This window comes from Pantherophis guttatus, chromosome 1 (genome assembly GCF_059756535.1).
Source record: "Pantherophis guttatus breed Tessera chromosome 1, ASM5975653v1, whole genome shotgun sequence".
Lineage (NCBI taxonomy): Eukaryota > Metazoa > Chordata > Lepidosauria > Squamata > Colubridae > Pantherophis > Pantherophis guttatus.
In genome coordinates this window covers 331708974-331736742 of record NC_142063.1, presented here as the reverse complement: position 1 = coordinate 331736742, position 27769 = coordinate 331708974, and the positions used below count along the sequence as shown (strand labels likewise).

The window sequence follows — 27769 nt, the reverse complement described above, 5'->3', positions numbered from 1 at the left end:
TGTCCGCTAAGACTCCAAGATCCCCCTCACAATTGCTACTACCGTGTTTCCCCAAAAATAAGACCCTGTCTTATATTTTTTTTAGCCTTATTTTCGGGGAGGTCTTATTATTTTGGGGCGCGTGGAGCAAGATGGAGTTCCTCTTGCCGTCTTACCTGATTTCCAGCTCTGCGTTTAAATATTTTCAGGGAGGGCTTATTTTCAGGGGGAGGCTTGTTTTAGTGCATGCGCTCAAAAGCCCGATTGGGCTTATTATCAGGGGATGTCTTATTTTCGGGGAAACAGGCTACTGAGCCAGGTATAACAACAACCTATACTATACCTGTGCTTCCACTTGTCTTTTCCTCTTGCCCTTCTCTCAAGTACTATGCAGAACAAATCCATCCCTTTCCCTGTGACAGTCCTTCAATTATTGATAGACTGTGATCATGGGTCCCCACAGCCTTTTCTTCCCTGGGTTAGACATACTCAGTTCTTTTCATTGTCCTTCACAGAATTTAGCCTCCAAGCCTTTCACCATCTTTTCAGTTCTGCACTCCTAATTCCTCCACATCCTTCTTATATATGCCAATGTATTGTTGCAGTGCATGTTTCCAGCGCATATATTACATTTAATTATACAATTCATTTAATTAATTATACGTTTGCCTTATATTTAAAACCTTGCATGGTTCCCACAGGAATGCCTTGGAGACAAGTGTCTTGTGTTCAGCAAGGGAGTGGATGACAAGAGAAAACAAAAGCCCTTTCATCTACTTCAAGCTGAGAAATACAGGTAGTTCTCGACTCACGGCCACAATTGGGACCAGAATTTCCATTGCAGTTGCTAAGTGAGTCGTGCCCAATTTTATAACTAATTTTTTTTTTTGCCACATTTGTCAAGGAAATCATGCAGTTGTTAAGCCAATCTGCTTCCCATCTCTGACTTTGCCTGGCAGAAGCTGGCTGGGAAGCTCACCAATGGTGATCACATGACCCTGGGATACTGCAATTGTCATAAATACATGTTGGTTGCCAAGTGCCTGAATTTTGACTATGGGGATGCTGTGACAATCATAAATGTGAGGACTAGTTATAAGCAGGGGGGTTCGCAGGGGTTCGGGAGAACCTCTAGCTAAGATTCTGTGCAGTTCGGAGAACCCCCAAATCCTACTCCTGGTTGGCCCCGACCACCCTTCCCCTCCCAGAAGTCCCCACGTGGCCCATTTTGGATGCAGGTAAGTGCAGGGTGCATGCAGAGGTTTGGAGGGGGTGAAAAACGGGCCTACTAGAAGTCTCCAGAAGGCCTCCAGAGCCTGGGGAGACTGTTTTCACTCTCCCAGAGGCTTGGGGTAAGCCTCCTGAGCCCGGGGAGGGCAAAAATGCTTCCCCCCACCATGGTGCAGGAGGCGGACTAGGCCACACCCACCCAGCAACCAGGCAGAGAACCCCTTGCTAAAATTTTTGAAGCCCAACCCAGGTTGTAAATCACCTTTTTCAGTGCTGCTGTAACTCTGAATGGCTACTAAAAATGGGTGTAAGTCGAGGACTACCTGTACAGGAGCCTTAACAGAATAACAGAGTTGGAAGGGACCTTAGAGGTCTTCTAGTCCAACCTCCTTCTCAAGCAAGAGACCCTGTACCATTTCAGACAAATGGCTGCCCAGTCTCTTCTTAAAAACCTTCAGTGTCGGAGCACCCACAACTTCTGAAGGCAAGTATTCCCCTTCTGGAGAAAGGGCTGAACTTTCCATGGTTCTGCAGCCAGCCCACCTCATCATAGCAAAATCAGGGGTGAAATGCTACCAGTTCGGACCGGCTCGGGTGAGTAGGTAGCGATGGTGGTGGGCAGTTCGGAGAACCGGTAGCAAAAATCCCTGCCCCCGCCCCCCATGCACAGCTGAGCTGCGTGATCATCAGAGCCTTTTTTTTCCTTTTAAATGGCTCTGACGAGCCAAGCTCTGACGATCCCAGCTGAGTTGCCTGCCAATCAGGCAACTCAGCTGGGATCGTCAGAGCCATTTAAAAGAAAAAAAGTTTTTTCTTTTAAATGGCTCTGACAATCCAAGCTCTGACGATCCCAGCTAAGTTGCCTGCCGATCAGGCAACTCAGCTGGGATGGTCAGAGCCTTTTGAAAGCATTTTTTTTACATAGTTTTACATGTAAAAAATGGTTTTAAAAGTAAAAAAAAAAAAATGGCCACGCCCACCCAGTGACATTACCCCCACCACCACCAAGCCACGCCCACAGAACCGGTAGTAACGAATTTTAGATTTCACCCCTGAGCAAAATATGTTTTTTGGGGGGGCTTCTAAATCTGCAGGCTTCTTTACAAGGCTGCAGGAACAGGAATGACTGCTATTCAAAAATGCCACAGGAAAGAAATGTTAATAGCCAGAACTCAGCCAAGCTTCCTTGAAACCTTCAGGAAAAATAGCTGGCCTTACCAAGAGGAGATAAACAGGCAGATAGATAGATACTCATTCCTGAAGAGCAAATGGAATGCTTTCAAGCCTTTGTCTCCCAACTGGTACGCTATGCAAAAGCAGAAATACATCCTCTTGTAGACATTTGTCACCCGGCTCATTACGGGAAAGCTTTTCCCCAATGGAAATAAACACACAGGGCTAAGTTTCTCCACAGGAAACAGCCTTACTGTTTGGAATTTGGTGGCGAGCCTCACGTGCCCACCCTGTCTCCAACCTTGCCAAACTTGGGGTCAGGCATTGTGAAGATGGAGACTTCCTCTTGTCCACAAGTGAGAAGAATGTGCCCGACTGATAAGAGAGCCTAAATGGAAAAAACACACACCAAGGGCAGCCGTCAGCCAGCAGAATAGCCCAGCTGATTTTCTTTTTTTAAAAAAAAGGCTTGTCACAACTGAAATGTTTTATCTGAAATGGTATAGGGTAGTGGTGGCGAATCTTTTACTCACCGAGTGCCAAACAGGTACGCGCTTCGGTTATGCGTGGCTCCTCCCCCGGGCGCTGCGCACGCAACCACACTATCTGCACATGCGCACAGCTTTCATGTGCCCCCCGGGCGCTGTGCGCGCAACTGCACCATTGGTGCATGCGCGCAGATTTTGCGTGGCTCCCCATGCGCTGCGCATGCAGTTACACCATCTGTGCATGTGCGCGGCTTTTGCGCGGTTCCCCCTCCGTATGCTGCACGCGCAATTATACCAACTGTGCATGTGCACGATTTTCATGCGTGCAATGCATGCACATGAATGCCATCTGTGCATGCAAGTGCTGTGCGCAGGTACTCACATGCACATGCACAAATGCGCACACATGCACAGGAGAGCTCCGAAGACCAGCTGTAATTGCACACATGCGCACCAGAGACCCGAACACCAGCTGGGGCACGCGTGCATGCGTAGCTGCAGGTGAGTTGGGCAACAGCTCTTGTGTCCGGAAAGATGGCTCTGCATGCCACCTCGGGCAAGCGTGCCATAGGTTCGCTATCACGGGTATAGGTTCTTCTGCTTGAGCAGGGGGCTGGACTAGAAGACCTCCAAGGTCCCTTCCAGTTCCATTCCATTCCATTTGAGCTCCGACTCTCTCTTTGGTCCCATGGAAAGGGACATAGAACATAGAATCATAGGGTTGGAAGGCACCTTGGAGGTCTTCTAGTCCAACCCACTGCTCAAACAGGAGGCCTTATACCATTATGGAGGCAAGCCGTTCCACTGATTATTTATTTATTATTTATTTATTAATTTTATTTCTATACCGCCCTTCTCCCGAAGGACTCAGGGCGGTGTACAGCCTGATTAAAAGCACAAAGACAGACAAAATTTAAAAATAATTAAAATTATTAAATAATTGGCTCAATTATAAAACCCCCAAATTTAAAATTCCATATTTAAAACCAATTAAAATCTTTACATTGATAGCCCGGCCTGGCAGAACAACAAGGTTTTGAGGGCACAGCGAAATACACGGAGATCGGAGATCTTATGCATTTCTGGGGGCAGTTCATTCCAAAGGGCAGGGGCTCCCACAGAGAAGGCTCTCCCCCTGGGCGTCGCCAGCTGACATAATTTGGCCGATGGCACCCTGAGGAGACCCTCTCTGTGGGAGCGGACTGACCGGTGGGAGGCTACTGGTGGCAGAAGACGGTCTCAAAGGTATCCAGGTCCAATGCCATGGAACGCTTTAAAGATGGTAACCAACACCTTGAATTGCACCCGGAAGACCACTGGGAGCCAGTGCAGCTCGCGCAGGAGGGGTGTCACGTGGGCACGAGTTGCGCCCATAACCACCCACGCGGTGGTTATTTGTTCCCACTGTCAGGAAATTTCTTCTTAGTTCTAGGTTGGGCCTCTCTTTAATGATCTTCCACTTGTTATTTCTTGTCCTGCCCTCAGGTACTTTGGAGAAAAGGTTGACCCCCCCATCTTCTCTGTGTCAGCCCCTCAAATAGTAGAAGACTGCTGTCATATCACGTCATACTCAGCCCTTCATTTTCTCCTTCTTTCAAATGGGAACATTGCAAGGGATAGTTATATGTAGGGCAGCATAAAGGTTTTTCTATTCAGGCAGACTTGAGATGTTGTGGAATGGCATTTTTTTTTTTTTACCAAACTCACAACACCTGCTTCTCAGTGAGCGATCCTGTGGGTATTATTCAAGCTTCTGTCACTTACTGCAATGAGGGTGTATCCAAAACAGCATAAAAATGGATTATAAGAAAGCTACAATTACCATATAGGCAGACTTCCAATTTAACACGGTACAAATTGTAAACTACATCTAGAAAAATAATAAATTACATTGTATGGTAAATACCATACAATACTAGGGCTGAGTAAACACAGCATTGCTTAATCACTATATCTGGGTTAACAAAACGAAACAGCCCTCTATTCAGACAGCAACCAATTGGTGCAAGCAACCAATCCGGTTTAGACCTAGAATTTTTGTTGTGCAAATTAACATATTTGGATGAAAATAAATTTCTTATGTCCCAATCCAGTAGCATGAATGGTTGAGTTACCAAAACAATCCTTTTCTCTCCAGGTATTTGAACTATAGCTTTTTATAGGTGGCGCAGTGGTTAGAGTGCAGTACTGCAGCTACTTCAGCTGACTGCTAGTTCAGCAGATCAGCGGATCAAATCTCACCAGCTCAAGGTTGACTCAGCCGTCCATCCTTCCAAGGTGGGTAAAATGAAGACCCAGATTGTCGGGGGCAATATGCTATTTAGTATATTGTCTTTGGTGTAAGCCGCCCAAAGTCCTCGGAGAATGGGCGGCATACAAATATGACTAATAAAATAAATAAAATAAAATAAAATAAATCGCTATCAGACATTATCAAAATTTGGACACAAATTGCATTGTTGGAAACTGCAGAATTGCAGAAGATTTATCTACATTATGTGGATTCTAAGAGTTGCTACTAATTTGATGGCACATAATTAAAAAAATCCCCAGCATCTGGCGATGAACAGCCGCCTATCTGCACATTGACTCATCTGATGCAGTATTAAATATGACAAATTCACCCTTGAGGCAGTAAACACCAAGGGAACATCTGGGCTCAACCAATGAGTATAACAACAGTGCTGAACATGAAGTGCTATCCTACTGTTTATGCTGTGTGCCTGTATAGAGAGAGGCAGAAAAGGGTGTGATTTGGAGTTTATAGTTCATCGGATAATCAATCAAATCAACAAACAAACAGAAAACAATACCCTAATTAAGGAAATTCACCACACCCTCATCAACACTGGCAGAGCAAGCTACTGCATATAAACTGGGAGAAAAATCTCATATTCTCTCATACAGATGATTTTATCTAGCTGGGTAATGAAACATCTGCAAGCAAACAACCAGGATGAGAAAGCATCAAGGACTCCACTGTTTGTAGTTCAGCCCACAACCAATTATGTGAAGTTCCAACACAGGTTACCAATGACTTACCGGTCCTGCATACACAACATGTTTAACCTGATCAGCCGTTAACTGGATCAAATAAGTACCTGGGGATCCAGAAATATATGATCAAACTAATTGCATCAGAAGTTCCTTTTTGGGGAGTGCAAAGTTTCTTTCCACTTTCTCCAGGGAGTTATTTGAGAGTTGGAGTAAAGTACAGTAGAAGCCCAGTAGACGTGAATTTGGATAGGTTAGAATGTGTAAGTGTTGGGCATTTTTGTTACAGTTTTTTTGTTTTCATTTTTTTTCTGAGAGCCATTCAGGGTTATGGTATTTAAGATGGGCAGCTGTATAAGTCAAATCAATCAATCAATCAATCTCTTTTGAGGACTGGAGAAATATCCCACTGGATAAAAATCAGGTGTTTGTATGATACACCTGGCTGAGTGCATTTTAACTCATATACATGGCAATTTTAAATGCTGTTTATCCCCCACTTAAATTCAGAGTGCTTGTATGGTCCACTGACCCTACACATTATCTACTTAATCATGGTGTATTTCTAATGCAAGCGGTACAATAGTGTATCTGGCGACATCACCATGATTTATTTAACCAGATTAGAAAAGCCATAGCTGCTGCATTTGCACAACAGACAAAATGTGGTGAGCTTTGACCCCGAGAAGAGTTTTCTGTGCATTAATATGTTGTGGAAATCCAGTCAAGTTGATCGGTCCCTTTTATTGTTCAACTTCAGATTACCTCAGAAACCAAGCAAAACATGTACAAATTAAATCACTGAAGATCCCTCTTGGTCTTCAAACTGCCATTTCAACAAGTTTATTCAGAAGTTCACTGCTGTCAGGTATACATAGAAAATGGAACAGTGGGCTGATGATCCCAGGATCTTCCCTAGTGGTTTTTGAACTGAGGCTAGGGAGACCCAGGTCAAATCACTGGATGAGTTTAAGCCAATTCTTCCCTTTCTTCAGCCACATTTACTTACAGGGATGAAAAGGAAAGAAAGAAAGCTCAATAAATGCTGCCTGGCATTGCTAGAGGAAAAGCAGGGGAAAAAAAATACAATTTTTGAGCCGCGGTGGTGCAGTAGTTAGAGTGCAGTACTGCAGGCTACTTCTGCTGACTGCCAGCTGCCTGCAATTTGGCAGTTCAAATCTCACCAGGCTCAAAGTTGACTCAGCCTTCCATCCTTCCGAGGTAGATAAAATGAGGACCCAGAGTGTTGGGGGCAATAGGCTGTAAACCGCTTAGAGAGGGCTATAAAAGCACTGTGAAGCGGTATATAAGTCTAAATGCTATTTGTTATTAACACAAATAATCTGGCACATCCTATGTCTTGTGATTATAAGTCATCTGCATCCTCCAAATAAGTAAAATTTAAGATGACCAAAGAAAATTTGAGTAACCACTACATTTCATATCCATCCTCTTTTATTTCCCTTTGAGCCTTTCAGAAAATAACAAGCAAATGAGAAGTAGCTATAGGATTAATGACAAAGAGGGCCCCCCACTTAGAAATAGGAACCCAATTAGTGTTTTTAGCCAAAGCATAAAGATTTTTTATTTATTGAATTCTCTCAGATAGTTTTTCTTCAAATGTCTCAGGTAGTTTATTTATTGAACCATCTTAGATCCTTATTTATTGAACTAAGGTTAACGAAAATTATCAAGTAACTAAGTGACATAATTCCATTACGCATAGAACAACAGGTATAAAATCTGCTAAAAAGTAGATTATAAATTCATTAATGTTCTATCTACATATATAAAATGTGCATCCATCCTATCATTCCAGGGGCTCGAGGTGACCAATAGCAAACTAACAAATAAACCTTATGCAACAATATAAGAAGAAATTGGAACAGCAAAACATAACAAAAACTCCAAGTTAAAAACACTCAGTTTTTTTAAAAAAATAAATAAGGTTGCAGGGAAGAAGAATATCCTATGAAAATTTACAGAAATATTATGTATTTTGGGTTATATGTCTTTTGCAATTGTGGTTCAAACTACCTGCTGTTTTATTACATCAAATTATTTTGGTATTACCATACCAATTTAGGGCTTCATTGCTCCATAAAATGGCTCCAGATACAAAATTTTCAAGGATGGCTAGCATCACAAACAACATCTATAGCAAAATCGCTCTATGTGGAGTCCCCTTTAATATTTTCAGCCAGCCAACTGGCCATTAATAGCCTTTTCAAAGATGTAATATTCCCTGCTTCTGATTAACTGATTAACTGAATTTTCTGAATCTTAAAGCAATGCCAGGAACGTACCTCAATTTTCCTGCTGCAGACTAACAGGGCTAATCTAAAGGAATCTAGAGAACTTGGGAGACTGTGCATTGAAGATGAAAGGTTTACATCTTGAAAAAGAAATCAATTAGCCCAGACAAGAATATGAAATCTAGCAAGGATATGTATTTAGAGTCTTAGTGGCGCAGCAGACTAAAGTGCTGTTAAGTAGCACCAGCTGCCTGCAATTACTGCAAGTTCAAATCTCACCAGGCTCAAGGTTGACTCAGCCTTCCATCCTTTCGAGGTAGGTAAAATGAGGACCCGGATTGTGTGGGCAATAAGCTGACTTTGTATAAAAAAGAACACCGCTTAGGGGGGCCCGAAAGCCCTACTAAGCAGGTATATACAAAAGTATGAAGGCTATTGCTTAACGCATTGTAAGCCACCCTGAGTCTCCGGAGAAGGGCGGCATATAAATCGAACCAATAAATAAATAAATAAATAAATAAACAAGTAAATACCTGCCCAGAGGGATTGCAAAATAAAAGACCGACAGCATAAGTGTCCGAGTGTTTTTGGTGAAGAGATCTCCGATAATAGTTGGAGCGATGGTAGAGTAACTAGCTTCGCCGATACCAACCAAACCTCGGGAGAGGACGAACAGCCAAAAGTACTGCAGGGGAAAGTCAGGAGGGGAAAAAAATGAATCAGTATTTTCATTGTTAATACAATTTCCACAGCTATCAAAACTCTGTGCAATCTTTGTGCCTTGGTTACTTACACACACACACACACACACACACACACATACACACACGAGATAATGATCCAGGAAGTTCGATGGAGGAATTGATTAACATGAAAACTATGATGCATCTCTAGGGAGTAATATTCTTAGTGCGGTGGTTTCATGCATCGTTATGCTTAGAGGCATTTAATGGCACCCACCAAATCCCTGGCTTATCTCAATAATTTCAAACAAGGAAGAGGGACTTTACAAGATAACAGGGTGGGTTGAGAGATCGTATGAGGTTTGGGGCCATCAGTGTTTCTCAACTTCAAGTCCTAGAATTCCCCAGCCAGTGAATGCAAATGCTGGCTGGGGAATTCTGGGAGTTGAAGTCCATACATCTTCAAGTGGCCAAGGTTGAGAAACACTGATGTCGATGATGAGAATCGAAACGTCTTCAAAGAAAAACCAGAAAGTCCAAGTTGCCTCTTGAAAAAAGCACCTTTGGGACGACTGATATTATAAAGGACACCAGCTATCTCAGCAGTATTGAAAACTCAGGTTACAAGTGAAAATTAAAAGGGAGATGGAAGAAAAAAATATGTAATTAACACAAGCCAAGCTCACACGATGTCCAAGACACAATATATCCTGTCTGGTTTCAGTTTGATATGATGTGTGTGTGTGTGAACCAGGCTTACTTGGCTTGCAAAATCCTGTTTTATGGCTTAGCTTTTGTGTCAACTTGTCCACTATGGCTTGTCCAAGAAACCACAATTAAAAGAAATTTGGAGTTAGCATAATGTGTGAGCCCAGTTATATAGTCACTCAGAGACCCTATTTTCTGCTTTTTGAGCATCCCAAGTCAAGATTGCTTCTCCCCCCGCACTAAAAGCTACCAAGATTCTACCACATGTCCAGTGGTGGATTTCAAAATTGTTTTACTACCGGTTCTGTGGGTGTGGCATGGTTTGGTGGGTGTGGCTTGGTAGGCATGGCAGGGGAAGGATACTGTAAAATCTCCATTCCCACCCCACTCCAGGGGAAGGATACTGTAAAATCTCCATTCCCACCCCACTCCAGGGGAAGGTTACTGCAAAATCCCCATTTCTTCCTGATCAGCTGATTTAGGAGGCAGAGAATAGATGGGCACAGGGCCAGTCAGAGGTGGTATTTACCGGTTCTCTGAACTACTCAAAATTTCCGCTACCGGTTCTCCAGAACTGGTCAGAACCTGCTGAAACCCACCTTTGCACTTGTCCCAAAGCAGGTAAAATTCGCTGTCCAGCACCTTGGTTAAGCACCATGGACAAATAAGCCTTCACCTTTCCTTCTCCAAGAGTCAGCAGCCCCACCTTGATATCCCCTTTTGAGAGCATCAATGTTACCACATGCCCTATAATTATAGGTCTAATTAAACGTCTCCAGCTGTCCTTGTCATACAGTAGACAGATGTGCGTAGGCTGAACCCTAAAAGCAGAAAGCAAACTTGTGACTCAGGGCCATTTAATGACTGTTCATTACCCAATGCTAAACCACTCTAGAATATCAAGCAGATTTGCTGATGCCTAGGGGAGCCAAGACTCATTTTAAAATAAATGGTGATGTTCAAGAAAAATGTGGAACGTGAGTTAATCAGGCAACAAGAAGAAAGAGGGTGGTGAATTTTTAATTTTGTACATCTTGTCCCCACAAATGAAGAAGTATGTGTACATGCATAGAGATACATACACCTAAAGATAACTTTGTTCAGAAGAGAGAGAGATGTTAGCAAAATTAAAATGGAAAGGACAATCAATGTAAGGATTTTTCCTTCCCATTAAATAGGATAATTCAGAAATCCCCCACTGAAGCTGAATGACAGGAGATTCAGAATGATGTATAATTAATCTATGGCACTCACTGCTACAAAATGCAGGAGTAGCCATCAATTTAAGCAGCTTTAAAGGTGATTAAACAAGTTGATGGAAGATACACACACAGAGAGAAAGCAAATGCATAAAGGATAGGATGTAAAATCATAGAAATGTAGACTTGGAAGAGACTCCCAAGGACCAAAGAGCCGAGGTGGCCCAGTGTTTAGAGTGCAGTACTCTAGGCTACTTCAGCTGACTACTAGCTGCAGTTCGGCAGTTCAAATCTCACCGGCTCAAGGTTGACTCAGCCTTCCATCCTTTTGAGGTGGGTAAAATGAGGACCAGATTGTTGGGGGCAAGAGGCTGACTCTGTAAACTGCTTAGAGAGGGCTGTAAAAGCACTATGAAGCGGTATATAAGTCTAAGTGCTATTGCTATTGCTATTGTCTGATTCAACCCTCTCTGTTGTGCTGGAAAACATATTAAACTATCCATAGGAGAACCTTAACCTCAATAGGCAGACTGTTCCATTGTTGTAAAGATCTCACCATCAGAAAGGTCTTTCTTATAGAGGGGTTAATATATCTAATATATTGTTACATTAACTTCTCCAAGTTAATGATAATATAGCTCAGAATTCCATCTCCTAGGTGTTAACCATGGAGACCTAAGATGGCACTAAGATGAAATGAGGTAACCGTTTTTTAATTACAAGAAATTTTTTTTGCTATTTAATGACAGTGAACCTTTATTTTAACAAACCAACCAGGGGGTGGGTGGGGAGATGTGATATTCTCTAAAGTCCAGCAAATGGAAGAATATGGCATTGCTGTGATACAAATACTGCAAATTATATCATTTGTACCATTGGCATGGTGATATTATTGACATAACTGCATCACTATGCAAATGCCATAAATCATGGTAGGATTTGGTCAATTGCATGCAGAGTCCATTGTCTCAAGAGCTATAAAACTGAAGTTTCACCGTATTTTTTAATTTTCAATGATGTTTGTTAGTCTTTTAGAGGCTAGCAGGATAAACATATTCCAACCAGTTAAACAAGTACGTTATTTCTTTCTGTTTTTAAAAACAGAAGCTTCCTTGAGATATCATTGCATTTATGCCATAATGTACACATTGTTTATATAAGCAATCCATAGGTATTTTTGGACAGAGTTCTTAATAACAGAATAACAGAATTGATTAATGATAATAGGGTATGATAGGGTAGGGTAGGGTAGGGTAGGGTAGGGTGGGGTGGAGTGGAGTGGAGTGGAGTGGAGTGGAATGGAATGGAATGGACTAGACTAGACTAGACTAGACTAGACTAGACTAGACTAGACTAGACTAGACTAGAATAGAATAGAATAGAATAGAATGGTTGCTTGCAGCATCTTGAGACAGACCATCGTGATAAGATGTTGAGACTCTAGAAGGAGTACAGAGAAGAGCAACAAAGATGATTAGGGGACTGAAGGCTAAAATATATAAAAACCGGTTGCTGGAATTGGGTATGTCTAGTTGAATGAAAAGAAGGACTAGGCAGTGACATGATAGCAGGGTTCCAATATGTCAGAGGTTGCCACAAAGAAGAAGGAGTCAAGCTATTCCTGGAAGTTTTTAAGAAGAGACTGGACAACCATTTGTCTGAAATGGTATAGGGTTTCTTGCCTGAGCAGAGGGTTGGACTAGAAGTCCTCCAAGATCCCTTCCAACTAATTCTATTCTATTCTATTCTATTCTATTCTATTCTATTCTATTCTATTCTATTCTATTCTATTCTATTCTATTCTATTCTATTCACTACTTTCCAAAAACTTCAGAAGCGAGCCTTGCATATTGATTCAGCTTTTTCTAAATATTGTTATCCAGCTGTTTACTTGGATGGAGGAAGGGGGTGAGGAAATCAACCAATAATACCCATTGCTGAGATCTCATTGTAAGGAATGTAAGGAACTCCTGCTTCTGCTAACTCAACAAAGTGCTTGGGAATAATGAAAGCCATAGATCAAATCAACTTGCTGATGTACAAGAAGATGCTCACCACAGATGATGTTACCTAGTTTGATAATTAAATGTAAGAAAACAACCAAGTTCAGAGAACATCACGGAGCACCATGATGCTTCCTTTAACTGAATCAATTGGTTATCCATGCCCTGCTCCACAATATTCCAATATATTCTTCTCCCTCCTGAGTGTTCTTCTCACTTCTTCTTTGCATCTCGTTCTACAATTTTGTTGCAATAATGAAACATTTAGAATATGCTGAGATTGCCCAATTAAACAAACCCTGCTGCCTTATGTTTTCAACATTAAGAGTATGGGAGGTTACATTCTTTGGAAAATAAGATAATGACTATGGTTGACTTTATGGATGCCTTTCCTGCCCTTTCATTTTCTATGCTCTTTTCAAACTTTTTTTTTTAATCCTGAAATGTAATCCAAACTTGAGTATGTACTGAATAATTTTATGTATGCCATACAGCAGCTGCTCTTAGCAAAGACCAGGATATGTTTTTCAGTAGAAACCTACAGAATATGTGGTAAGGAGATAGGAACAAGTGGCTCTTGATATTTCTCTAATTTAGAGAATGACTCAAGAGCTTGACCTTAATTCATTCTGGCTCTCTGACAACCACATACTGAAGGCCAATGAGTGTCCTAGGGCTTTGACAGCATCATACTGATGGCAACATCTTCAATTATTTCAATCACAAATCCAGCAAAACCAGTTATCTCTCCTTCTCTTAAACCAACTGGACCAAAGCAGCTACCAAAACAGAGGGTCTGTGTCTAGGAATGAAAAGAGAACACAACAAGGCAAAATAACAGCCACAGTTTTGGAGGGTGTGATGGAAGTCATTTTAAGCACCTAAGAATTCTCTCTTTCAATGGGATAATCTAGCTAATACTGATTTGGCCTTTTTAGTCACACTAGATGCTGTTTTAGGACCTCTTTCCAGAGCCTTTTGAGACTGAAGGATGCCAATGATGAGACTGTTCTCTCACTTTGCATCTCATTCAGTTAAATGCTTTTCCACTTAAATACATATCCATTATTGGATTTATGCTAACGACACAGTTCTGACTGTTCATATACTGGTGTGATATAACTCAAGTAAGCAAGTAATCCATACTTTAATAATGTCTTAACAAGTTCTTGTCTTGCTCCTTTTGCTCTGCTCCCAAAGTAGCTCACAAGATGAGAATTGCATTCTTGCTTCCCAAAAGATTTGTGGCTACTGACAAAATGATAATCTGGTGAAGTATGTCTAAAGCCCAAAGGCAATAGCCTTATTGTCTCAAAAAGGCACATGATCCTTAAATCCTGGGTCATGAAGCATTAGAAAGACCCATATGATGTGATTGAGGCTTCAAAAATGTGTGTGGATATGTGAGTGCGTAAAATGTCTGGATTTCGTGCATTTGATCCCAAAAATAACTATAGTGTTTCTTTTGATGCTTTTCACCTTTGGGAGCAAAGCATTCCAAGGAGTGATACCATAAGAACACAAATGGAACAGAGTATATGATATGCGCATGAAGAAAACCAGATTCCCAGAATCTTTTGTTAAGAAGGTGACAAGGAACAGAACTGGAAAAGATTATCCTTTTCATTAGAATTGCTAACCAGTACAAATGGCCCTGCTGGATCTTAAATTTATGCATTCAGAACTGCAATGCCATCATGATTTAGTAGAGATCTTTTTCTGCAAAGTTGTGGGCTATTTTAAAAAATAAACTGAAAAGTTCAAATATGCACAGTGTACAGTGATAAAAATGGTAAGAAGTCTGTCCCAGAAGAAAAAACAGTAACGGTGTGGAAATAGGACAGCAATTCTCAAGCATCAGAAGAGAGATCTTACAAATGAAGGAGCAAATTTGGAATCTGTTCCTTCAGGAAGTAGGTCCCAAATTAATAAATTCAAATGGCAAAATAAGGACTAGAGATGATTGATGCTGTTCATTACTGAGATGATTGTCTTAGAACATAAAAGATTCTAATCACAGTAAAGAACGGATAGCACTTTTCAAAAACGCAGTAGTATTTAATTTCCAATGCTAACAGGGTTTGAGGTGGCTATTTTTATCCTTCCTCCACTATGATTTTTATTTTTGCTTTTGTGATATTTATGAATAAATTTTTTTGATCTTATACATTTTTTAAATTTATTGCTCTTACTGATTTTTGTTTGCTAACCCAGAGCTTCCTTTGGGTTTTGATTAATATAGACAGACAGACACTTAAGTACAGTAGATAGGAAGGTACAGTAGGCAAGCAGGCAGATAAAACATAATGACATGATTCTATAGTATAGGATTCACAACACACGTTAGCCTATTTGTTTTACCATAATTTGTTGAACAAATCATAATGACACTAAATTATAAACCATAGCCTGATTAAGCTAAGAAAAAAGAAAAAGGAATATTGTGTGTTTTATGTGTGCCTCCAACTTATTGCAAGGAAGGATTTTAAGGCATAGCATCCTCTTCAGAGAATTTTTTAAAAATGAGAGAAAAACTTGTAGCAGTTGACAATCCAGTTGTTTGACTCAGTTTCAAATGCTCATGTGAGGCTTTAGCTCAGTGGCAGAGCTCTACATGTAGTACCAAGGAATGCTTCAGTTTCATTCCTTGAGATCTCCGATTAAAGGACTTAGTCTGCTAGTATTGATGAAAACCCCTAACTGGGACAACGTAAGTTATGTATCGGCAATAAGAGGCAAATTCATAACCAATACGTTGCCATATATCCATTGCATATTTCCATTGCTTCCTTTCAGCATAAATAATACTTTGCAAAACCAATTTATATGGGAGCAAATCAAAACAAAACCAGAGAAATGGTTGTTCAATCTCTTTTTAAAAACATCCAGCTTCCACCCACAATTTCTGAAGGCAAGCAGTTCCACTGATCAATTGTTCAATTAGGAAATTTCTTCTTATTTCTAGGTTGATTCTCTCCTTGATTAGTTTCCATCCATTGCTTCTTGTCCTGCCTTCAGGTGCTTTGGAGAATAGCTTGATTAAAAAGGTTTAATAGCATGTTTTTTAAATATCGAGTTCGCCAAAATGAAATGGAATTCAAATGCTACAAATGAAATAATGAAGGATATCAAAATGCTTGTATGTCACAAGCGAGATGTGTTTTTTTTTTAAAGAAACCGCTAATGAACTTTGTTGACAATAGCAGCCGCAGCTGTTGCTACAACTATACCCCCTTCCACTGAAATTTCAGGAACTAGCATTAACACCTGGGCAAGGGTCATGAGCAATGAATGAACTGGTAAGATATCTGGCTGAGTTTCAGCTTGTTTCTTCCCCCATCTCAGATCTGTACCCTCCCCTCGTATACAAGTGAAGGAAGAATAGTATTTGACAACTTGCCTGTTTAGACAGAGCCCTCTGCTTTCACAGACAGCTATGCAGATGCTGTATGATGGGCAGTCAAAATGATTTTCAAAGAAAGAAAGAAAGAAGCACAGACTCTGGAATCAGGCAGGCCATCAAATCTACACTGGTATTTTAAAGTAGTTCCAGGCTCTATGAAAAAATTACAGTCTTTTGTTTGTCCACAAGTGGCCATGATATCAAAATGTGTGGTTATCTCCAAATAGAGTTGCCAGGTGTCCACTATTTGAGCAGACAGTCCGCTTTTTTCACATTAGGTTCACTATTTTTTTGGACAAAATAGTGGACATTTTTTTTATTCAAAAGCTTTATGATGAAATGGTACGTAATCTAAAGCTGTACAGTCTAAGAAAATAAGGATAGGAGAATTGCGTTTTGTCTTTTTTTTTCATAAGTTAGAATGAGACAAAGATCGAATATCCATTGAACTCGATTCTCCGAAAAAATTAATGATGAGATTAAAATAAAAATATATTATAAAATTATGTACAGTTCAATTTTTAAAATGTATTGTAGCTTGTGTCGACTGACCTAAAATGGCGTCGAGTGATGAGAGTGACAGCGGCGAGATTTCAAATTCTTTAAAACGAAAGAGAGGAGTGTGCAAATACACCAAAGACTGGGAAGCTACTTTTGCATGGATTACCAACAACGAAACCAACAGAACAAATACAACGGCCTACTGTAAATTATTTGTAAGAAAATATATAATTTAATTTTAATTTTTTTAAAAAATTTTTACTACTTAACACCCCCCCCCGCTTGTCCGCTATTTTTTGGAAGCAGACCTGGCAACCCTATCTCCAAATGACAAAACTCTGATTTTAGCCAGCCACAATTGGTCAACTCTCCAATGCAATCAACAATATATAACATGTTTCTGGGACCCTTGGTTGTCTTTGAGCTTCTGGTGGTCTCTCATAACCCTTCTCCAGCTCTTAGTGTTGTTTTCTTACAGACATTTATTGCCAAACTAGGTAACATTTTCAGTGGTAGAAAAGAGTGGGGTTTGCTCTCTGTTTATATTCTAGTGCAGGGGTCAGCAACCTGCGGCTCTGGAGCCGCATGCGGCTCTTTGGGCCCATCTGCTATGGCTCCCTGTCAGGTGATCCCACCACTGGCTGGCCCCACCCCTCGCCCTTCCCTCCCAGTCACTCCTTGCCTGGCCTGAGAAGGTAAGGGCGATGGTGGGGGATGGAGAAGCAGCCAGGGCAGAGACAGAGAGATACAGAGAGAGAGGGAGAGGGGGGGGGAGAGGGAGAGAGAGATGTCAAAAGGATTTTGTGGTTCCCGGTGTTTTTTAACAACTGGTTCTCTGCCCTAATGACCGGCTGGGTAGGCGTGGCTAGTGGGTCATGTGACTGGTAGAAGTGAGTGACATCGAGTTGGCCACGCCCACCCAGGTTTTGTGGCTCCCGGTGTTTTCTTTTCTGTGGGAAATGGGTCTAAATGGTGCTTTGAGTATTTAAGGTTGCAGACCCGTTCTAGTGGCTTGCCCTGTCAGTGTTGGTGGGAGAATTCTTGGTGGTTCATTGATTAGGCTGCTGTTTACTGTTAGCTTGTTTGAGTTGGTATTTCCTTGATTGTTGGTCTAGTCCTCCCGAGGTCCGTTTTTACTGGCACTGTGGGCTGGTCCTTCACTGTTTGCATGGTGGCCCCACAGGTCAATTCTAAGCACCCCGTGGGGAGGATCTGACCTGCGGGCCTTGAATTTGATACCCCTCATCTAGAACCTGGGTCCCGAAGCCCTGGGCCATGGCATGGCCAACTCAATGTCACTCATGCTGGGGGACACCTGTGGTGGCCTGAATAGGGCTGGGGGGATGAGTGACGTCGAGCTGGCCACGCCCACCCCGGCCATGCCCATCCGGCACCCCTGATGCAGCCCTCAATGAAATAGAGTTTGACACACCTGGTCTAGTGCTAATCTTGGTGTTAGTCTCTGCTGATCTGGACTTGATTGCTGGTGAGGAGATGTTTTGGTTTTTTGACTGTCTCTTTTGAATGGTGTGTAGATGTTGCTTATCTCTATGTGCCTGTTGATGACTGATTTGTCTGAGTGCCGGTTTCCAGAATTCTCTAGCATTTTTATACTATGTCTACATATAATTAAAGTGGAATTCTGCATTTCTAGGAGATGAAGGCAGAAAATCTAGAATATGCTGCTTTGCAGTGGCAATGTTGGTACTTTGGAAAAGTCTCCTAAGGGAGATCAGACTAGCTGCCTCCCTGATGAATTGATATTAAAAACTAAGCTCTTCTCTGAAGATAGATATAAAAAAAGGAAGATATTTTGGAAAGTGTTCCACTTAAATTCATGTTTACTTCATCTTCTATTCTTTCATTCTGGGAGGGAGGTTTATTGTTTTTTTTCTACCTTTTTGTAATGGTTGCAGTTGATTTACTGGGTTATGATTTCATGATGCAGATTTAATTTTTTTTAAGCTGAATGATACTGCTGATGCTTCAATTTTAAAAAAAAATATTTTGGAGATCACCAAAATTCTTTCAATTGTGGTGGGATATAAATGCGATAAATAGATAACTGCTTGATTTTTAAAAAAGGTCCTGCGATAAATATGGAAGAAGATGTTTAAATCTCACACCTTGTGTTTTTAACACAAACCCGCGGGTGACAAATGTTGCCTTAGAATATATTCTCATGTGAAAGAGAAAGGAAAATCTCTTTAGGAATATTTTATCATATATTCATATATTCATCATATATTCAGGAATGTGCTTACGAGAAAGTTCATTCAGATATAGAATCAATTAAGAATCCTATGATTAATTGACTTAGAACTGCCTAAGTCAGGTGTCAATTAAACTTACTGGAGGCTGTTACATTTAGCTTTTTGGCAGCCAGTTAGAACCAGTGTCAGGTCATTACGATTCTCTCGTTGAGGCTGTTTGCATTTCTGCTACATAATGAATTTTGCTTTTTTTTTTTCTTGCTGTGTTATAACAAACTGCTGTTTCACTTTTAAAAAAACCGGATGTCTATTTATTCTGTTGATTTACAAGCCACCTTGAAAACAGCAAAGGACGGATCAAAATAATCCAAAATAAAGTAATATGAAACGCCAACCAAATAGCATAAGGTCATATCACTCACTTTGGGAACACAATCAGTACTGATTTGTGTCTCTGGGTTAGTTATAAAAGGACAATGTGGCAGCTTGGAAGTACGGTTCCCTCTCCTTCCAGGTTGGATTTATTTATAAATAATGTACTTATTGTATTGTAAACTGCCTTAGCATTTTTGATAACAACAGAACATAGCATAAACGTCTCTCATTAACAAAAAAAGCTTGGAGCATGAGAATTGGCTCCCATGTTAATTCCAGTAACTTAGCCTACCAACTGGAATGAAACCATTCCTGCATGCATTTTTTCTCCTAGAAATAAATGTCCTGATGAGAGCAATGAAATGCCACTTTATTGGCCCTTTTGGCAATAAAGGAAACTAAAATTATCTACTAGAAACTCGCCTGTTCGTATCCATGTTCATATCCATCTAATAACCACATGCCTGGGGCACACAAGGAAAGAAAGCAATTATCTTTATACCGGGCATCTGAGTTTTCTGAAAGCACCTGACTGGCTACTAGGCAAACAGACAGGTAAATTAAACAGCAAGGTGATTCCTCCTCCCACTCACATAGACAGAAATTGTATTCTTCTAGATAGGGAGTCAGTGTGGTGTAGTGCACCAGGTTAGAAAGTGGGGGACTGTGAATTCTAGTCTTGCGTTAGGTATGAAACCAGGTGGATGATCTTGGGCCAGTCCAGGGGTGAAATCTACTTACCATCCCAACCGGTTCAGAAGTGCACGTGCCCCGCGCACTCGCTTCGCTTGCAAGCATGAGCACATCATATGCAAGCGCAGACCCTCTGCACAATCGCAAACCCTTCTGCGCATGCACAGAGGGTAAAAAAGAGATTACTTCCTGGTTAAAACCAGGAAGTAATGCTGACTGGGCGGGTGGGTGGAGCCTCGCACCGCCATCGCTACCGGTTCTCGGAACCACAGGCCGCATCACTACCGGTTCGTCTGAATCAGTCCGAACCGGGAGCATTTCACCCCTGGGCCAGTCCCTCTCTCTGAGTCCTAGGAAAGGTACAATGGCTAACCACTTCTGAAAAACCTTGCCAAGAAACTTTAGGGACTACTCCAATATTGACCAAGCTTCAAAAAATTAGTCCAGATGTTTAGGCGATGTTAGTTAGAGATGATGGGAACTGTAGATTGATACCTCTGGGGTCACCAGACAGCGGAAGACCGTTATATTTTAAAAATGAGGTCATTCTGATTATAGTTTCTTACAGGGGTGAAATCTACTTACCTTCCCAACTGGTTCGGAAGTGCACACGCCCCGCACACGTGCTCACTTTGCTCATAAGCACGAGCGCATCACATGCGAGCACAGACCCTCTGCACATGCGCAGAGGGTAAAAAACAGGTTACTTCCTGGTTAAAACCAGGAAGTAACGACGACTGGGCGGGTGGGCGGGGCCTCGCACCACCATTGCTACTGGTTCTCGGAACCACAGGCCACCATCGCTACCAGTTCATCCGAACCGGTCCAAACCGGGAGCATTTCACCCCTGGTTCCTTAGGTAGACAGAACAGCCACACCCATATTCAAGGAAATGCAACATCTATAACAGTGATAGCTAATCTTTTTGCTGTTGCGTACCAAAAGCGGGGGGAGTGCATGAGGGGTTGCGCGCGTGCCCACACCCATAATTCAATGCCCCCCACACACGCGCATGACCTCCCCCTGCTTTTGGCACGCAGCACCAAAAAGGTTAGCAGTGTGCCAGTAGGCCTGTTTTTTGCCCTCCCCAGGCTCCAGAGGCTTTCTTGGAGCCTGGGGAGGGCGAAAACGGCCTTTCCCACCTCCCCGGAGACCAGAAACAGCCCGTTTCCCGACTTCCGGTGGGACTGGAAGGCCCAAAAATCAGCTGGTCGGTGCGCGGATGCGCACTGGAGCTCAGCTAAGGCAACACGTGCATGCCCACAGATATGGCTCCGCGTGCCACCTGTGGCACGCGTGCCATAGGTTCGCCATCACAGATCTATAATATGTTCCAATAGTCAGGAATTTAGATAGCTCAGGATTGAACTGTGGAGTCCTTGGTGCTCTTTGAGGTTGACTGTTTGCTTGCAGACATTTCAATACCCAACTAGAGGTAACCTCATCTTTACAAGAGTCCTTTACAAGTGTCCCAATTAGCCCAATGTGAATTGAGCATATTCAGTCACTATAAATTTTTGATGGTGTGGGAAGAAGAAAGATAAAGCAAAGAAGAATAGAACAAAATATCCTGGGAAAGTACATGCCACATTTTGTTTCCGCTTTTACTTATACTCCCAACTGTCTGCATGAGATTACAAGAAGTCAAGGACATCAATGCTATAACTAAATTTATTTTGGAAAGCTCCAAGAAACCCTGTTCTCATAATGCACTGTATAGAAAAACCTTTACTACTTGTCAAAACAGTTCACTCCTCCCACCCTCAAGAAATCTGGAAAGAAGACCAGAAATAAAGATTGTGTTTCACAGAAGGGCTGAAACAACAACAATAAAAAACAATGGCAATTTGCCATTCATTGCTTGCATATTAACAGCTTGAGGTGTTTTCTACTGTCAGGCATTTTGCGTTATAAAAATGAAAGATGCTGGGTGGAACATGAATTCTTTAGCACTGGTAGACTGGAGGGGGCTGCCTTCTGGTTTTTACTGGCTAGAATGGAAAAAACATGAAGAGATGTGCTCATTGATTACTGTATACTTGCTTGGGATCTGGTCAGTAGTGGGTTTCAATTTCGGCTGCTACTGCTCGCGCACCTGCGCGACACTTCTGCGCATGCGCAGAGACATCCAGGCGGATGGGCGGAGCCTCCCTCTGCTGCCACCGCTGCTACCGGTTCGCCCGATCTGGGGCGAACCAGTAGCAACCCACCACTGGATCTGGTCATTTTAAGCAGCTGGTATCCTTGATCACAATACTTGAGGTCACTGAATATTTATGATTTAATGATAATTATGCATGTATATAAGACCAAGTGTTGTTCATAAAGCAGAAAGAACATCTCTGGCAGAAAATATTACCAAAATAACTGGTTTTTGCCTAAGTGCCATAGCTCCAGGTCCCTACAGCTCCTATCTTTCATTTCTATTTTGAGGCCCCCATGCCTATTTCTTGTTTCTTTCTGAATGAACATCATCAGTGGATTGAAAAACAAATGCTAAATTAAGGAAAAAAGAAGGGTGCTCCGAACATGAAAAGGTTGCATTAACCATTTGCAACTGGAAAAAGAATCCACAAATATTTCATAATGGAAACATGTTTAGCAAGTTTCTACAATCGTCTGGCTGTGACAAAATGTTTAAGAACATGCAGTCTGCACACTTAGTGGAATTAAGACACTTTAAATATGTGGGATTGTAAATCTCTTTTTTTAAAAAAAAAATCCTCCCAGTTCCGCTATGATTTACAACTTGATGATGTTTGGACTTCAAGTTCCAGAATTCCCAAATTGCCAAGATTGAGAAGCATTGATCTGTGAGATAGAGACAGGTATCTGGTGTATACTGAAATCGGAACACTGGTCCATCAATTAATATGGCCTGTCTGTAGTGCTATTTGTTCCTTTTGGAAAATTCTCTAGTTTTCCTTTTGGTCCGATCAAATACTGGTTGACGTGATACAATTTAAAGAAAGCAGCCAATAATTTTTCATCCGAAAAAATCCTCCCTGTGGCTTTATACATTTGAATCAGCCCTGACATTTCCTCAAAGACAAGAGGAAAACAACTTGTTATGTTTTGAACATCACTGTCTACCATGAATGGTTTCATTTCCTTGTCTGAATGGCTTTGCTTAACCCACCCCCAAAAAACAGCTGCTGATGTATGAAGGAAGTTTTCTGCCTAGCATTTCCGTGTAGACAAGCTCTGCTCTTCACTTTTTCACATTGTGCATTCTTCACAGCCCTATTAATTATTAAGCTGTGATCCTTAATAGCCCATAAATTCACAAGAATGAATTGATGCAGCTCCAATACTCTGGAATTCTATCCCCAGTCAGTCCAAACAGCCTTTTCCTTCTTATGCTTTAAGAAAAACCTTAAAACATATTGTTTTTTACTCTAGCTTTTCTTTCCTAGTACCCTATTTTATTGCCAGATTTTAATTATTGATGCAAGCTTATTTTATATTTATAACTCCCTTTTTATTTATATTTTATTTTATTTTTTATTCATTATTTATTGCTTTGGTACACCACAATTTTTACATTCAATAGTATTTTGTGCTATTTTCTGATTCTCATTATTATTTAATAATTCTATTTTTAATCACCACAGTTTGTCTTGCAGGATAGGAGCGTGCAAGGTATACAAATGAACAAACAAACAAAAGAATGAGTAATAATGAGAACAAAGCAATTCCCATTTCAGTCTTAAAAGGGATGTATGGATTATCCCTGCTATTATTGTTCTTCCATAAATTAACAAACAACAGAAGATTTTAGCTGTTCATTTTGGCCATCATTTGGTCCCTAACTGAAGGCAGAATTGGGCAAGAAGCCCATTATATTACTAATATTGTAACTAGTTTCTTTAAAATAAATTGCAGATAAAGGACACCAAAATTGCATTATAATCATCATTTGAAATTTTTTGCTCTTTGCTGAAGATCCTATTCTAATTTGAAAGCTCCATGGCAGAAATCTGCACCAGAAAAATGCTCATGTTATACTGTAATAAATTTAAGTCTTTTTTGATGCAATTTACAGCTGTGTTTATGTGTTTAGACTTATATACCGCTTCACAGTGCTTTCCAGCCATCTCTAAGTGGTTTTACAGAGTCAGCATATTGCCCCCAACAATCCGGGTCCTCATTTTACCGACCTCGGAAGGATGGAAGGCTGAGTCAACCTTGAGCCTGGTGAGATTTGAATTGCCAAATTGCAGGCAGCTGACAGTCAGCAGAAGTAGCCTGCAGTACTGCACTCTAACAACTGTGCCACCAATAGCTCCTATAGTATATATATATATATATATAGTAACTACATAAATAACTTTTTAACATTTTGTTTGTTTCATTTAGGGTTTCTTGCCTGAGAAGAAGGTTGGACTAGAAGACTACCAACGTCCTTTCCAACTCTGTTATTCTGTTAAGTACTTTTCCTAAATCCACTTCTCTTTTTCTATAAATTTGTCCATACTCTAATAATCTTCTCTGCCGTGAATTTTGTATATTAATGAACCCTTACATCAAGTAATTCTCTGCTTTCTCAACCCTGAATCTACTAGCCAACTATTTCAATAGGTAACCCAAATTCCACTGTTATTGGAGGTCAAAACGTTTTTGTTCATTTCCTCTATACTATGCATATTTTTCATTACATTTCTAAAGTGCCAGACACTTTATAATGCAGAAAATAAGCTATCAACACTCATCTAATTATTCCATGGACAAAATTCTGGCATGCCTTTAGACAGACTCTTGCCACCAAATGTCACATCTGCACTACAAAGCTACATCTATTTCATACCAATTTAATTTCTAGAAATGACAAACCATGGCTTCTTCCAACCCCCCTCCCCCCACCCCAGTATTTTGAGACCCGAGAAATGTCAGGGTTGAGGACAACTGCTTTGCTCCTTGGAGAACGGAGAATGGAGATCACACTGTCTTTTTCTGAGGTTCAGGAAGTGACTGTCATTACTATGCAGAAAAAACACCAGAGAGAAATGCTCAAGAAAAGCCCTAACAAACTTAGGAAATATCTCTTAGTTTACAAGAAGACCAAAGTTCTTAAAAAAGCAAGAGACCCAAGACATCTCAATTATGGTTGACCAAACTCAACGGTTGTCTTTACACAGTGAATTTTCAATGAGTGTAAAATAAGGCCTAGCAAAATAGTGTTATTTCTTAGCATTTTGACAGAGAGAGAGAGAGAGAGAGAGAGAGAGAGAGAGGGAGGGAGGGAGAGGGGCAGGGAGGGAGGGAGGGGGGAGAGAGAGAGAGAGAGAGATGAGGGCATAATCTGGAAGGACAAGTAGCCAGTCTTGGTTGAGCAACTAGAGATAGGTGGGTATAGATTTAAAATCAAGAGCTATCTGTACATCTCAACCAAGACTAGCTATCTGTCCTTCCAGAAGTACAGGACAACTTCAAAGCCATGCCCGCCTAGGTTTAGTTCCTCCTTTATTTACACCACAGATCCAACTCACTTGAAAATAGCTTTGTATAAAAAAGGAAGAGAGAGGGAGGGGGAGGGAGGGAGGGAGGGGGAGAGAGAGAGAGAGAGAGAGAGAGAGAGAGAGAGAGAGAGAGAGAGAGAGAGAGAGAGAGAGAGAGAGAGAGAGAGAGAGACTGACTAGCCCAAGGACACCAATCTTAAAGGCCCTTCATGCTCCTAGCCTAGCATCTTAGCCATTACACCATGCTGCTAGCTCTTAATTAGCAAGTGAGCATTTGGAATAAAATACAGGTAGTGCTTGACTTACACCTGTACCTACAATTGAGGCCAAAATTTCTAAGTTGCTAAGTGAAACATTTGTTAAGTGAGTTTTGCCCCTTTTTATACTCTTTCTTGCTACAGTTGTTAAGTGAAGTGCTGCAGTTGTTCAGCTAGTAATACGGTTGTTAAGTGGATCTGGTTTCTCCATTGACTTTGCTTGTCAGAAGGTCCCAAAAGGGGATCGCATGACCCCAGGACACTGCCACTGCCATATTCAGATGCTTGGTAACTGACTCTTATTTATGTCAGTTACCAAGAGTCTGAATTTTGATCATGGTCAAAGTGTGAAAAACAGTCATAAGTGTGAAAAATGATCATAAGTCATTATTTTCAGTGCTGTGTAATTTTGAACGGTCACTAAATGAACTGTTGTAAGTCAAGGACTACCTGTACTATGAATGAGAGCACTGAATCCTTCAAGTATTGCAGATTCCATACAGATTTTATCTTATCTTTGGGAAGTGGAGAATGGAGAGAAGAGAAAGTAGAGGAAGCTACATGACCTCAGGTTTGCTCCTCATTGAAACTCTGGAAATATTGTCTTCTCGCTAGTTTTACCAACTGAGTTGACTTCTTTATGCAAAATTGTACTTTTGCCTTATGCAACAACGTATTTTTAGCCAGACCTTTCTGCAGTCTTGACACACCCTAAGGGTTTATAGCCTATTTTTGCTATCGAGAATAAAACCCAAACCATTGCTGGCCAAAGTTTTAAATTGCTCACTTGTTGCTGCACCATGGTTGGTGAAATTGGAGGAATTGTGACACACAGCCATTAAAATAATTAAGTATGTATTTTTATCCTTAAAGATATAGACAGCTCAAAATTAAGGGTTGGTTTTTTTTTTTACCTTTTTTGTTTAGGCAGGCACAAACAAGTTTACCTCAAGATAGTAAGCTGTGGTAATACTCTGGAGCCATGATAGAGCTTTATTTCCTATCCTGAGGTCTGGGGAAAAAATGGTTGCCTCATAACACCATATTACCTAGTGGACAGTAAAATAGAAAAAGGGAATATTGGTTTCCTGGCCACGTGGCCCACGAACAGCATTCATATGTGTGTTACCTCTTTCTCCTTCATACTTCCGACTTGGTTGGAAGGGATGTCATAACTACCAGTGTGGGGCAGCCCATGGTTAAATGAGAAGGACCCCAACACAGGCAAGGAAAAACTCGGAACTGTCCACTTGATCTCAATCCCTCCCTCCTCAGGTAGTTACTAGCTTGCCAAAGCATGAAACAGGTAGTCCTTGACTTACGACCACAATTGTGCCCGGAATTTATGCTACTAAGTGAAAAATCTGTTAAGTGAGTTTTGCTCCATTTTATGACCTTTCTTGCCACATTTGTTAAATTAGTAACACGGTTATTAAGTGAATCTGGCTTCCCCTGTCAGAAGGTTGCCCCAGAACACTGCAACCGTCATAAATATGAATGAGTTGTCAAGCATCTGAATGTAAATCATGTGACCAGGGGGATGCTGCAATGGTCATAAGTGTGAAAAATGGTCATAAGTCATTTTTTTCAGTACCTTTCTAACTTCGAACGGTCACTAAATGAACTGTTGTAAGTCGAGGACTATCTGTATCCTGCAGAGACAGGGTTAAAAAAAAAAATCAATATGGCAGCTATGACTGCTCCATCACAGCTGTCCCCTTTTTGAGCTCAAAAGCTGTTACACTCTTTCTTGTATTATCTGAAGATGATTTTGGAATTTCTTTTATGGCCATTATAGATAATCCTCAATTTACAACCATCCATTTAATAACCACTCAAAGTTACTAAACCACATTGAAAAAAGTGACATGACCATTTTTCTTACTTATGACCATTGCAGCACCCCCATAAGTAAGAAAAATGGCCATTTTTTCAATGCTGTTTAGTAACTTTGATCAAAATGCTGTTTAGCATCTGATTAAAATTCGGATACTTGGCAACTGGCATGAATTTATGATGGTTGCAGTGTCTTGGACTCATGTGACCCCCCTTTTGAGACCTTCTGACAAGCAAAGTCAACAGGGAAGCCAGATTCACTTAACAACTGTGTTACTATCTTAACAACTGTAGTGATTCACTTAACAATGGTGGTAAGA

At 41.0% G+C, this 27769-nt stretch overlaps 1 protein-coding gene across 3 annotated transcripts in view; it reads right to left on the bottom strand.

Annotated features, from left to right (window-relative positions):
• LOC117667472 (SPNS lysolipid transporter 2, sphingosine-1-phosphate) overlaps nucleotides 1-27769 on the bottom strand; it is a 153920-nt gene that overhangs the window by 43205 nt on the left and 82946 nt on the right. For all 3 annotated transcript variants that reach the window (XM_034420845.3, XM_087889297.1, XM_060693177.2), the window contains exon 4: nucleotides 8653-8804. In XM_034420845.3, coding sequence (XP_034276736.2) covers nucleotides 8653-8804 — 152 coding nt within the window. The remainder of the gene's footprint in view (nucleotides 1-8652; nucleotides 8805-27769) is intronic.